The 13,766-nt window shown below is 40.8% G+C and overlaps 1 protein-coding gene across 4 annotated transcripts in view; it reads right to left on the bottom strand.

The window, feature by feature from the left end:
• LOC112145237 (rootletin) overlaps positions 1 to 13,766 on the bottom strand; it is a 32,587-nt gene that overhangs the window by 2,669 nt on the left and 16,152 nt on the right. For all 4 annotated transcript variants that reach the window (XR_002919040.1, XM_024270366.2, XM_024270365.1 and 1 more), the window contains exons 24-36: positions 12,396 to 12,634; positions 12,172 to 12,331; positions 11,310 to 11,477; positions 10,821 to 11,244; positions 9,445 to 9,608; positions 9,243 to 9,363; positions 7,765 to 7,928; positions 7,263 to 7,478; positions 3,122 to 3,346; positions 2,901 to 3,050; positions 2,625 to 2,825; positions 2,422 to 2,553; positions 96 to 269 (exon numbers count right to left, since the gene is read on the bottom strand). Coding sequence is in view for 3 of the 4 variants with exons in the window: in XM_024270366.2 (XP_024126134.1) it covers positions 96 to 269; positions 2,422 to 2,553; positions 2,625 to 2,825; positions 2,901 to 3,050; positions 3,122 to 3,346; positions 7,263 to 7,478; positions 7,765 to 7,928; positions 9,243 to 9,363; positions 9,445 to 9,608; positions 10,821 to 11,244; positions 11,310 to 11,477; positions 12,172 to 12,331; positions 12,396 to 12,634 (2,538 nt within the window). In the remaining variant the exon portion in view is untranslated. The remainder of the gene's footprint in view (positions 1 to 95; positions 270 to 2,421; positions 2,554 to 2,624; positions 2,826 to 2,900; positions 3,051 to 3,121; positions 3,347 to 7,262; positions 7,479 to 7,764; positions 7,929 to 9,242; positions 9,364 to 9,444; positions 9,609 to 10,820; positions 11,245 to 11,309; positions 11,478 to 12,171; positions 12,332 to 12,395; positions 12,635 to 13,766) is intronic.

Here is a 13,766-nt window from a genome sequence, read left to right on the forward strand (position 1 = left end):
TTTATTCTGATTGAGCTTCAGTCCAGCAGCCACAGGACCGACTCTTAAAGGTAGTTCTGCACGTGTGTGACAGAAGCCGAGTCATGATACCGAACCTGCTCCTCCAGTCCTTTGACTCGGTGCCGGTGGGCTCGTTCCCTGGTGTTCAGAGTGCGTTCCATGTCCTTGCAGCTGCTCCTCAGTTTCTCCACCTCCTGCTGAGCTTCATCCCGCTGCCGCAGCAGACCTTCACACACACTGTGGGACTGCTCCATCTCGGCCAGCTGAGTCTGACGAAACACACCCAGAAGAGAACATGGAATAAAAAAAGAGCTAACATTTCATTTATCATGAATCTTGTGAGATCTTTCAGACTCTGACCATCTGAACTATAGATAATCCTCCAGTGGTTTTGGTTGATTGAACTACCAGTCAGTGGTAGATGTTTAGATCACTGACAAACAAAACCTCTTACATGTTTCTTTCCTCATTTTAAACATTTTTTGGCTTCACAAGCATCCTCTAGTCAACAGTGAATGCTTTTCTTTGCATGTTTGCAGCTTGAGGAAAGTGACCCACATGAAAAAGTAAAAAACAACTTTTATTACTTTCAGATTTCTGCTTTTTTTTTTTTTTACTGTTGACAGCATTTTTTTGGTCAAATAAAAGATAAATCTAATTTTTAGCAGTAATTACAATGATTTAGAGATGAAGGTTTCAAGCAAAAACAAGCGGGAGATTTGTGTGACCAAATCCTCAACATCTAATCTAGTTTGATGAGAAACTTTTTCTGCTCTTGTGAAACCAAAATGACGAAATTAAGTTAAATGGAAATGTTCTCAGTTAACCCTTTAACACTAGAGCTTTACCTCCGCCGTTAACATTCTTTCTACTACCGTAAATCTTCAACCATTTAGTGATCAAAGTGAATTAGATGATTCACAGATGTAGGAACCCTGTCAGACAAATCATCCGCGTGTTCTCTGGAATGTGTGCGCGTAATTGCACAAAACTGGGTAAAGTTTGCGCTCTCAAATGCTGTTCAGTGTTTGGGTTACACTAGGGTAGGTTTTTGTTGTTCCTTGGGTAAACTTTACCGCCAAAATCACTGTCTCTGACCCACCCGTGCATCTCAAATTGCGCACAGCGTGATCATCCGAGCGCTCGCCACTTCTGTATCGGCGAGAAATGGTCGGACAGTCAATCGAGCGGAAACTTTCCAAAGTTGCCAGATTTTGGAACTTGGAACCGGATTATTAGGCGCACATAGTGCGTAAAATACGGTACATGCCCTAAGTAAGATTATTTCCTTTAAGTTTATTTTCTGATCCTGAAGTTAGTTTTATTTTGAAAAACTGCCGGATTCTGTCCATAACATCCGTTTTGGTCACGTGACTTAAAGCAGCTAGCTGGGTTGCTAAGCTAGCAGTCAAAAGCTAACAAAAAGCAAACAACAGTTTCTTCTGGTAGGAAAGATCAGTGAGGGAAACAAAGAAGACCCTTCAACTTGAAAGAACAATACAGCTGCTGTTGACAGACAAACTGGGAGTTTTTCTCCACATATGGAATTACTGAGACAGTTGTTCTCATGTAGCAGAAGCCGCTCCGTCAAATCTGCGGCGACAGACTCAACTGTTTTACACACAGATAATGAAGTTGGAGACACAGTGGATTTATAATATATTTAGAAAATACCAGTTTTATGACAGTTGCATCATTTTATTTTGCTTTATTTATCCATAGCACCTTAAAAGTCAGACGTAGCTGAAGCTAGCGTCCGGTTGTTAGCCTCAACTTTGACACTAAAGGGAAAATCTTCATCATAAAGTTCAAACATTTTATGGAGGATGAAGATTCAATCAAATAAAGATGCTGATTGTGGAATATCATAATAGAGACATTTGAGGATTTTTCTATAAAAAGGCTGAATTAGGTTAAGATCCATTCAGAAACTTTAGCACAGAAAATGTTCTGAAGAAATACTCATGAGGATTTACGTAAAGACAAAATATGATCCAAATTTTTGACCTGAAAGGTAATTGGAGTCTAGATCGAGTGTTCAAATGGCATTCTGGGGAGAAAAAATGTAATATTTCCTTTATGGAATGTTTTTAAAATCAGAAACGACTTCCACAAATCAACAACTTTTATTGAATTTTCATGTGTAAAAAAAAAATACTGATATTTTTAGACTTTTTTTAAAACTGAATTTCTTGTAGAAACATTTTTTTAATTGATTTTCAGAAACCAGAACCTTAAAAATACCAACTTCAGCCCCAGTCGGACCGGTCCAATTTAAACCAATCCGTGTCCTGAAAAAGTTTTGGGACCGCTGCTTTACAGTATACCAAAGAGCGTTTGTTATTTATTTGTCGCCGGTGACTTCTCCGGGGTTTGGTTTGTTAAAACGATGCTGACAGCGGTGTGGAGTGATCGAGTCACCTGCAGCATCAGTATCTGCTGCTGGGCCTCCTGCAGCTCCTGCTCTGCGGTGTTCAGGGAGCGGTCCAGCCGGTTCTTCTCTGCTGAGAGCCGCATGCTGCCCTCCTCAGTCTTCAGCTTCTGCCTCTCAACCTAACACGGAGACGACGGCGCTTCAGAAGCAGAATGGAAGTCAACATTTGTAGGAATGAAAGCCTCTCAACCTTATCCAAGGTGTTCCTCAGGGCGTCCTTGTCCTTCTCCAGCCTTGCAGCTTGCCTCTCTGCGTCCTTTTTCTCCGTCTCCAGCAGAGCCACGGCTCTTTGCAGTCCGAGCAGACGCTCCTCCACAGCGGCTCGCTCCGTCTGAGCCTTCTGGACGCTGTGCTGAGTCTCTGCCAGACTTCCTGAGCGCTGTCGCAGAGCCTAAAGGAAAGAAGATAAGATTTAGTTTTTTTTTTCTTCTCCATTAGACTTCTACAGTTTCTCTTCTTTCCTGACCTCCAGCGTGCTGTTAAGCTCCGCCTCCAGCTCCTCTCTCCGCAGTTCACTCTGGCTCAGCTCACCCTGGAGGGTCTGCACGCGCTCAGTCAGAGCAGCCATGCTTCTCTTTGCTTCAGTTAATGAAGAGCGGGCTTCGTCCATCTTTTCCTAAACAGCACATACGATCCCTCCATCAGCTTTTAGAATCCGGTTCCATCCTCTCCTCGGGAGACGCTCACCTGCAGGAGTCTCTTGTCCTGTTCGGCCAAACTCAGAGTCTTCTGCAGAGCAGCGAGGCGAGTCTGCGTGCCACTGTGAGAAGCTGCAACCTCCTGGAGGCTCTGGCTGAGGGTCGTGACCTTCTGCTTCAGAGCGGCTTCACCCTCCTGAGCTTTCAGCAGAGCTTGGTTCAGTCTGTCCACCTCTCGGTGCAGCAGAGACACTTGTGCTTCTCCCTCTGCCACCTGCAGTTTTTACAAAACCACTCAGTGTTTTTCAAAGTAAAAGTCATTTTTTTCTTTTTGTGTTTACACCACATTAGAAAATATCAATAACTTTGAAAGACCCACTCCTATTAAAATTGTGTTTTAACATGTTCTTCTGGCATTTTTCACAAGATATAAAAATAAAATTAGGCTTAAAATTCAATTTCTGCGTATTTCTTGATTCAAATTGTTGTGAATCAGGAGGAAAACAATGCTGTTTGAAACAGAGATTCTTTGTGACGTAGAAAATACACTGGGGCTGCGCTGCAGCGGAGAGGGGAAAAGGGGGTGGGGTTACTAAGCCTCAATGGTCCCGCCCACAACTGAGACGCCAACTTCTAATGAACTCCTGCAGAAACTATGTCCTAGAAAACAACACAAGTTTACTGCAGTGTTTTTCAACCTTTTTTCAGCCAAGGTACACCTTTTTCCATGAAAAAAATCCCGCGGCACACTAGCATCCAAAAAGGTAAAAAAATTTGCCTGTATTGATGTACAGTCCCTCCACAATCTAGTGTACATTTTTTTATATAAGTGGGAAGCATCATTAATCAATTTGCTCAAATTAAACGTATATCATTAATGAATAATCTAAAAAAATACTTCTAAATAATCTGTTTTTATGAATGTTTTTTTTTTCTTTTTTTTTTTAATACTTCCAAAACTATCAGACAAAGTAAAAACAACGTTCTTTTGTTGTTTCCCTCCACATGAGAATTCTGGCTGAAAATTCAATTCTTTTGCATTTGTTTTCCTAAAACAGCGGCTCTTTTGGCTACCAAAATAGCTTTTTAGGTTGTTGTTTGCTTTGTTTGATTCATTATAAACTACTAGATAAGATTATGCACAAAATCCATGATGTAAATATGTTTTTATTCATATAAAGTGTAAATTAGTATATGCTGTTATTTATCCCTTCCAGATAGAATGTACAAAATGAATGATAAAAGAACTAACAATCAACTATTCAGTTTTTAACTCTACGCATTTTAAGCTTTTTTCTTTTTAAACACATTTGAAGTGAACAACACAAAACTCTGCAATTACAACCCAAATACAAATTAAATTGTCCAAAAACCACTAAATCAAGACTTTTATTCACATTGACATTAAGAAAGACAAAAGAGTTTCAGAGTTTCAGCTTTGAGGATGTCATCTGCTTTCTTCTGTCAGTGATGATCTGCTCTGTTTTAGAGAAGATTCTCTCAGTTCTCAGGTGTCTGGACAGGTTGATTGTGGAGCCACAAATATATACAGAATATATATACATATAGAATATTTTTACTGAAGACTCTGTTCCTTCATACTATCAAGAAAAGTCGAATGATTCCAGTTTTTTTCTTCTTTTTCTTTTCATTTTCTTGACATTTTGTGTTGATGTTTTCTCTCTATCTCTCTCCCTATTTCGCTCTTGCGCTGCTGAACGTGTAAGCCCCTCCCCCTCCACCCAGCGCTCAGCGCGCGCACTTAACCCAATGCATCATGGGGGCTGTAGTGCATAAACTCACGCAGATGCCGGCATACTGTCGTTTCTGAGCTTCATTCTTTTGTTCACTTTTTAAACTGTCTGACGTCGGATCCGCTGGAAGCTACACCGCTAAACACGAGCTTTAGCTGTTATTTTATGGAAATGAGAGACTTTATGAGCCGAATCAGAACAAGGAAGTGAGGACGTTAATCACTACTGATTGGTCAGATTGATGACATGTGATCAAGCCTCCAACAATGATTGGCGGAGACAGCTGAAGGGGGAGGGGCTTTTCTAAAAGCTGAGTTTGAGGCTAGTTTTGCGGCTGGATTGCGGTAATATCATTCTGATTAGTCATTTATAGAATCAAAGATATATTATATTTATTTTACCATCTTGCATATTCAAAACTATCGAGTGTTAAATCAGGGCCGTTTGGATGAACACAGAGCGGATACCATAGTGATGGTAAATGTTTTAGATATGTGAAAATTGGTCATTTCCCGCGGCACACCGGTTGAAAAACACCGGTTTACTGATCTTAACTAAAAACTGCATGAATAGAATTAAAAGACCACTGGGAACACTTTAACAATTAAAGATGTTACGATTCTTAGTGAATCTGTAAAAGAAAAGACTCAAACACGTCAAAATGTTCAGAGATGCAGAAATTTAAAATGTTTTTTTTTTCCAGGTCTGCGCCTAAGCTTAGAAATGCAGAGCAGGGTTTAAAATCTGGAATGATCTGAACTGATTTGGGTTTGTGCAGCACCTTGACAAAACCTTGGATATAAATTGGTATTTGTTACATAAACTGAATTAAATCAGCAGCTCCAAAAAAAAGTTTTTGTGTTTCAAGCTCAAACATTGACAGTAGCTGCGTTTCCATTACACTTTTGCGCAAAACTTTTTCGAAATTTCTAGAATTTCGATAAAACACTGTTTCGAAAAAACAGCGTTTCCATTAAACCATGATTATGCGAAAAACTCGAAGTAATTCCCGCGATAAGTCATTAAAAAAACATGACGACGGATATAAACACTATTTTCATGTGCAGTAGATTCATTCACATTTCTGCCACGGAGCTAGCTCTCATCCTTCCCATTCAGAGAAGACGTCTACGTCTGATCCGAGCCTTGGAGCGGCAGGCTCCTTAAACGTGGGAGCGACGTAGAGTCAAACAGTTTTGGGAAATCGTGGTTGAAGAATTCACCGAAGAGCTGTGGATTCAGCATTTTCGCATGACACGCTCAACTTTTGATGAGCTGTGCGGTGCCCAAGGCAGCCAGTTGCTGTGAAAAAGCGCATTTGACCAGCTTTTCCTGCTTCCTGTCCGAAACGCCATATCCGGTTAATGGTCACGTGACTCGTTTGTTTCGAAAAAAGTGTTTCCATTACAGTTTTTCGAAAAACTACTGTTTCGATACGGCCCAAATACCACCTCCTCTAAGCGCAAAAACTTTATTTCGAAAAAGGCGAGTTTTTTCGAAATTGTGGTGTTTCCATTAGGATAATTTAATATCGAAATTCCGTTTTTCGAAATTTCAGAGTTAATGGAAACACGACTAGTATAATCACTAGACAGCTCAACCCCTCCCCCCTCGTGTTCCAAACAGGAAGTAAAGCTGGTTAAAAAAAGGGCGTTATTTCTCAGTCATCGTGTGAATGCTGTGTTAGCAGGGTTTTGCGCTAAGCGGGCGCAGCAGTCCGTCACATGGAGCTCAACATGAAACGAGTATGAAAGGACTTCTGATCATTTCAATATTATGTGTAATTGTTTGTTTGTATTAAATCTTTTCTGTTAGTAGGAAAACAGTTTGATGTAAGGGGCAAAAAGAAAACATACTTGGCCTTAAAATACCTTTAAAGTCTCCTTATGACATTTTTGTTATGAAAAAATGTTCCCAGTAGTGTTTTAATTATGAAGTTTTTAACCTAAATCCTACAACCTCAATGTCTCAAAAAGCCATTTTTCATGTTGTTTAGTTAATCTCCTCTGAGGGGGCGTGGCTTTTGGTGCCCCTTCCCTGATCCCCCCCCTGTCAGATTGTGATAGCTCTGCATAAATCTTCGTCTTCTTCCTTCCCAGACAAAAAAAAAAAAAAAAAGTAAAACTGTGAATCGAATCGAATCTTGACTGAATCGTTACATCTCTATTAACAATAGATCAAAAGATGATAGGAGTGGGTTTTTACCATTTTCAGACCAGGCTTCTTCATAGCTGCACAGTTATTTAAACAGGTAAATTAATTAAGGACTAATAAGGATAAGCAGAACCCAGGAATCATGTTTTTGGACTGTAGGAATAAGGTGGAGAACCTGGAGAAAACCCACTTATGCCTGAGGAGAACATGCACACAGAAAGGAAACCCAGATTCGAACCTCGCTGTGAGGCGAGAGTGCTAACCACTACACCACGTCTGTACCTGTCTGAGCAGACCGTCGTGGCGCTCCTGTGAGGCCTGGCTTTCAGCCTCCCGGTCTCCCAGGCTGAGTTTGAGCCTCTGCAGCTCCCCTTCCAGACTGCGCCTCCCCAGCTCCACCCGGGTGGCTCGAGCTTCGGCGGCCTCCAGCGCCTCCCGCAGGCGCTTCCTCTCTGCCTCCAGGCGTGCCTCGGAGGCCCGCTGCTTATTTAGCTGCTCCTGCAGACAGGGAGGGGGCAGCAGTCATGTCATCGGATGCAAGTTTTGTTTATGAAGTTGAGGTGAGATTACAGAGGACAGCAAACGACTCCTCTGAAATAGTCCAACATGAGTCACTGTGGAATAAACAGACATACGACGAGCAGACCACTAGAGGTGTGACCCTGCATGTGTGTGACATCTGTTGTTATTACAATCTCTAACAGCTTACACTTCTAGATACGGCCCCACTGTTGAGTGCTGCCATATGCTCAAGTGGTGTGTGTGCAGATTTACATGTTTTTACCTGAGTGTGCTTCTTATCCATCTCTGCGGTGTGCAGCGAGCGCTCCAACTCCTTCACCCTGTCGGCGAGAGCTCTCCTCTCTCTGTCCGCTCTCTTCACCGCATCCTCCTGCTGCTGCAGCAGAACCTGAGTGCTGGTCAGACGATCATCCAGCCCGCGCTTCCCTGCAAGCAAACACAAAAATATGATCAAGGAGCAGATTTAAATCTCTTTGATGCTCTATTTGAGTGTTTGACCTTCTTGTAATGCTGCCACAGACGATTTTTTAAATAGTCGACTAATCACGATTATTTTTTCCAATTAGACGACTAATCGGCTTTTGCACAAAGTGGATATAAAACACACGTCATTAGCTTTAAACTAACTAAAAACTAGATATATAGCATTACCTGCGATAATGCTAGTGTGAATGCTGTAAGCTGAATTTGGCCATTAAAGATGCAAGTGCTGATAGCAGAAGTGAATGAAATTGATAGTCAAAAACACTAAAACTGATAGAAAACTAAAATATTAGTCAAATGAAGAATTAGCCAAAAAAACTGAAAAAATGCTAAGATAGTGAAAACACGCTAGTATGTAGCTGAAATATTAGCTAAACTCCAAATTAGCCAAAAAACTTTAAAAAAAAATACTAAATTAGCAAAAACAAGCTAGCATGTTGCTGAATTATTAGCTTAACTCCAAAACAGCCTAAAAACAAAACAAAGCCTAAATTAACCAAAACAAGCTAGCATGTAGCAGAAATATAAAACTCCAAATTAGCCTAAAAAAACAAAAAAAGCCTAAATTAGCCAAAACAGCTAGCATGTAGCTGAATTATTAGCTAAATTCTAAAACGGCCTAAAAGAAAAAAAAGACTGAATTAGTCAAAACAAGCTAGCATGTAGCAGAAATATAAAACTCCAAATTAGCCTAAAAAAACAAAACAAAAAAGCCTAAATTCGCCAAAACAGCTAGCATGTAGCTGAATTATTAGCTTAACTCCAAAACAGCCTAAAAACAAAACAAAGCCTAAATTAACCAAAACAAGCTAGCATGTAGCAGAAATATAAAACTCCAAATTAGCCTAAAAAAACCAAAAAAAGCCTAAATTAGCCAAAACAGCTAGAGTGTAGCTGAATTATTAGCTAAATTCTAAAACGGCCTAAAAGAAAAAAAAGACTGAATTAGCCAGAACAAGCTAGCATGTGACTGAAATGTTAGTTAAATTCCAAAACAGACTAAGAAACTTAAAAAACAGCCTAAATTAGAAAAAAACAAGCTTGCATGTAGCTGAAATTTTAGCTAAACTCCAAAATAGCCTAAAAAACCTTAATAAATGACAAAATAGTCCAAAAAGCTAGCATAATGCTATTATAACTTTCCACATTAATACACTCTGACTCCATATAACATAAAGTAACGACTAATCAACTATTAAATTAGTCATCGACTGTTTTAATAGTCGTTGATTAGTCGACTAATCGTGGCAGCCTTACCTTCTTGACATTCCTTTAAGCTGTTCTGCAGGTGAGTGAGTCGGTTCTGAGCGCATTCTCGCTCCACCTTCTGCTCCTCCAGCTCCCGCTGTACAGTCATCAGCTGGCATTGGGCATCATCCTGCAAAACCAGGAATGTTCAAACATCACAACACAGACATCTAAGGCATGTGATGTGTTGGTCTCCAAAGCAGTGACTGACCCTTTCTCTGTGAGCATCTCGCAGCTCCTGCAGGAAGTCTCTGAGGCCGCTGCGCAGTGTGTCCGGATCCAGCTCCGGCTGAAGGGCAGGCAGAGGAGTACCGCCTCGTTCTGGAGACACAGCTCCTGATCCCAGGGTGTTGTCAGGGGTACTTCCCCTGAATTCTGCAGAAACGTACATTTTCACATGTGGAGTACTGTGGTGTGCTTCAAACACAATTTTACAGGAGTTGAATGTTTTTAAGCCTTTTTTTTCCTCAATTATGAGTGGATTTTTTGAGCATTTTTCACAGCTCTATTCCGATACATGAAAGACTTGGCATCATAGAACTCCAGTTGGGTACAAACCGCAATTATTAATTTCTCCTCCATGATAAATTTTCCAACGGTTGGCATTTTTGTGAAGTAAATGGGACGCCACCCATACGTCACCACCAAATTCGAGTCCCCAATCGGAAAGTTCAACCCAGTTTAACTTGCAACACGTGTTGAATTGTTGTGCGTTTTACACATGGAGCCTGAAAATGGTCTTAAAAATGTGCGTAGCTATGGGTGAACGCGAGAGTTTTGAACGAAGCCTGAAAACTGCGTTTCCACAGATTTTTATAGGAAGTTGTTGCATGAACATAAGTTGCCAAGTGCTGTGTGAATGTAGCTTTAAGATGGTATTCTTCTTTCCTGCTTTTTTCTGATTTAATAATAATTACATCCAAATGTTTACAAAATGTTTAGATTCAGGTAAAGTTTTTCTCTCCAACACTTAATTTGAAGGAAATTTCCTTGTTTAGGAAAGTGGAATTTGTCATTTTTTGTAAAACTTTATATTTTGACAATCTTCTAGGTTTTGATTCTTTGTTTCTTTAAAATCAAAGGTTTCTATTAGTAGTTTTTGCTTTTTTTAAATAAATTGTTTCACTTGGGTGATGTCTTTTGGATAGACTTCCAAACTCTTTTAGCATTTTGCAAGAAAATAATAATTTAGTGTAAATTTGGAGATCATTCTTTCATGATCTGAATCTCAAGGTGAAGCTGTGAAAAGGAAATGACAGAATTTGAGGAATCTTTTCAGAATAACGAGGAACATCTTTTGTTTTCATCAAATCACCATGGAAACGTGGGGCTTTATCACAGGGAGCATTTGACAGTCTTTTTTATAAATGAAAGGAGAAGGTTATACATGCAAACTTTACATTTTTTTTTGTGAATAGTAACAATGCACATTAACAAACATTGCTGTAAACATGTCAGTGTTCACTGCAAAGCTACTTTTCAACTGTGGTCGCTGGGTGAGATGTAGGTCAGCCAACAAGCACATAAAAAGTGTGGATGTACACTCCAAACTTCCTGGGAAAAGTCAAACCATAGTTAGATTCTCACCTTTAGGGGGCGACAGTGAGGGCCGTAAAGGCGAGATGCTGTGGTGGCGGGACATACTGCCGGGTGAGGTAGAGCTCCCCCCTGGACTCCTCCCCCTGCTCGCTCTGCCGCTGGCTCCGATCCCCAGCGTTCGCGTTAGCGCCGACTGGAGGCTGCTCAGGCGGAACTCCAGGTCCCTCCTGGAGGCCTCGGCCCGCGTCAGCTCAGCTTCGGTGGCGGTCAGCCTGCCCTGCGCCTCGCTGAGCTGCAGGCTGAGCTGAGCGGCAGAATCCTGCGCTGTCTGCGCACGCAGTGACAGATTCTTGGCTTCGTCCTGGAGCTTCTTCTCGCAGCCTCGCGCCTCCTGCAGCTGAGATGTCAGCTCCCGCTCGCAGCTGCGCCAGCCGGACTCGGACTCCATGAGACGCTTCTGCGTCACGGAGAGCTGCTCAGAAAGGATAACATGTGAGAAGCCAGTGTGAGAAAGAGCTGGTAAAAGTTTTCACTCACCTCTCTCTTGAGGGAGTCTCTGGCCGTTTGGGTTTCAGTGAGCTTCTGTTTGCAAATGAAAACCTCCTTTCCTCTCTCCTCCTCTCTTTGCTCCTCCAACGACAGACGGGTTTGCAGCTCAGCCACCTCCCTCCCTTTCTGCTCCTTCTCTGCATCCAGAACCTTCAGCTGAAAACAAAAAAGTAAATTAGTGCTACTACAAACAATTATTTTAATAGTCCACTAATCACCGATTATTTTTTCCGATTATTCGACTAATTGGTTCACGCATAAAGCGGATGTAAAGCGCACATATTAACCATCATTAGCTTTAAACTAACTAAAAACTAGATATATAGCATCACCTGTGATATTGGTAGTGTGAATGCTGTAAGCTGAATTTGAAGATGCTAGTGCTGATAGCTGAAGATGCTGAAGTTGGCAGCTAAAATCACTGAAGCTGAAAGCCAGTTAAATATTAGTTAAATGCGAAATTAGCCTAAAAAAACTGAAAAAAGCCTAAATTATCCAAAACAGCTAGCATGAAGCTGAAACATTAGCTAAACTTAGTAGACTAAAAAATAACAAAAAAAGTCTTGAATTAGCCAAAACAGCTAGCATGTAGCTGAAATATTAGCTAAACTCCAAATTAGCCTAAAAAGCCTTAATAAATGCCAAAATAGTCCAAACAGCTAGCATAATGCTACTATAACTTTCAACTTTACTACACTCTGACTCCATATAATATAACGTAATGACTAATTGAATACTAAATTAGTCGTCGATAAGTCGACTAATTGTGACGTCCTTACACCTCATGACCATCACTCTGACCAAACGTGTTCCTGAGTGTGAGGACAGAAACTCGTGGAGTTTTTCTGACCTGTCTCCGAAGCTCCTGAAGTTCACGCCGAGCCTCAAGGCGCGACCTTTCCACTTCCCTCAGACAACTCCGCAGCTCGGCCACTTCCTTCTGCGAGGAGGACAGGCTCTCCTCCAGCACCGCCAGCCGCTGCTCCTTCTCCTCACACTGCCGTTTCACACTGATGATACAAGCATGAAAACTTTTCCCGGCTGCACTTGTGCCACCACCGTTTCAGAATTTACCTTATTCTCTCTGATTCTGCACTTCGGAGAGCCTCCTTCAGCTGAGCGTTTGATTGGCTGAGAGCGTCTCTTTCCTTTGTGACATCACAGAGGCCGCGTCGCAGCTCGGCTCCTTCCCTCCTGTGGCTCTCTGAGGCTTCCTGAGTTTGTGTGAGTCGGCGTTCTGTCTCCAGGAAGTCCCGCCTCAGCTGCTCGCGGTTCTCCTCAGCAGCTGAGAGAGAAGCTCTGCTCTGCTCCAGCTGAGGAACATCAAGATCAGAGTTCTTAGTTTGGAAAACAACAATAAAAGTTTGGAATCAGTTTAAATTTTGGAGCCAATGTTTTCTACGGATTAAAACAAAAAAGTTCCTCTTGGGTTGCAGGTTTGATCAGACAAGACGAGAGACCTTTAGATGGTTCTTATGACACAGGAAATAAGTGATACTGGGGTTTTTTATTTTAAGGAAGCCCAATAAAATACTCTCATTTATTCAATTGAACAAATTCATACTTTTATAAAAATATTTCGTCTTATGGTATTTATGAACAGAAAGCTCGTTAGATTGAACTATTATTCCTGATTAAATTACTAAAAAGCAGAAACATTTTGCGTGAATCAAGACTGGTTTCAACTGAAATTTTGCGCCCCGAGTGCAATCGCGTGCAAATCGTGTCATTTAACTTAAATTCATTTCAGCGATTAGAGTACTATGCAGAAAACTCTGTCCAAAAAATATTTTTTAACACCAAAAATAATGAAAACTTTCCAAAGAAGTTAGGGATATACCAAACGTCACAGACAGAGAGAGAGAGAGAGACAGATCGGACATCTAGATAGAAAATAGAGGAAGTAGCTGGAAAAATGTCTTCTTCCTCATATCTGCAGCACTAGAGAATTCGCTCCTTTTTTAAGTAGAATTATTTTGCCTTTGTACTAGTGCTGCCACAAACGATTATTTAAATAGTCGACTAATCACCGATTATATTTTTCAGATTAGTCGACTAATCAGGTCGTGCAAAATGTGGATGTGAAACACACGTCATTAGCTTTATCTAACTACAAACTAGATATATAGCATTACCTGCAATAATGCTAGTGTGAATGATGTAAACTGAATTTGGTCGCTGAAATCACTGAGGCTAAAAGCTGAAAAATCTGAAGATGATGGCCAGCTAAAATATTTGTTAAATGCCAAATTAGCCTAAAAAAACTGCAAAAAAAACCCAAGTTAGGAAAAAAAGCTAGCACATAGCTGAAATATTAGCTACATTCCAAAATAGCCTTAAAAACTGAAAAAAATCCTAATTTATCCAAAAAGATAGCATAATTTCATTATAACTTTCAACTTTACTGTACTCTTACTCCATGTAGTATTAAGTAACGACTAATCG

Source organism: Oryzias melastigma, linkage group LG5, assembly GCF_002922805.2.
Source record: "Oryzias melastigma strain HK-1 linkage group LG5, ASM292280v2, whole genome shotgun sequence".
Taxonomy (NCBI): Eukaryota; Metazoa; Chordata; class Actinopteri; order Beloniformes; family Adrianichthyidae; genus Oryzias; species Oryzias melastigma.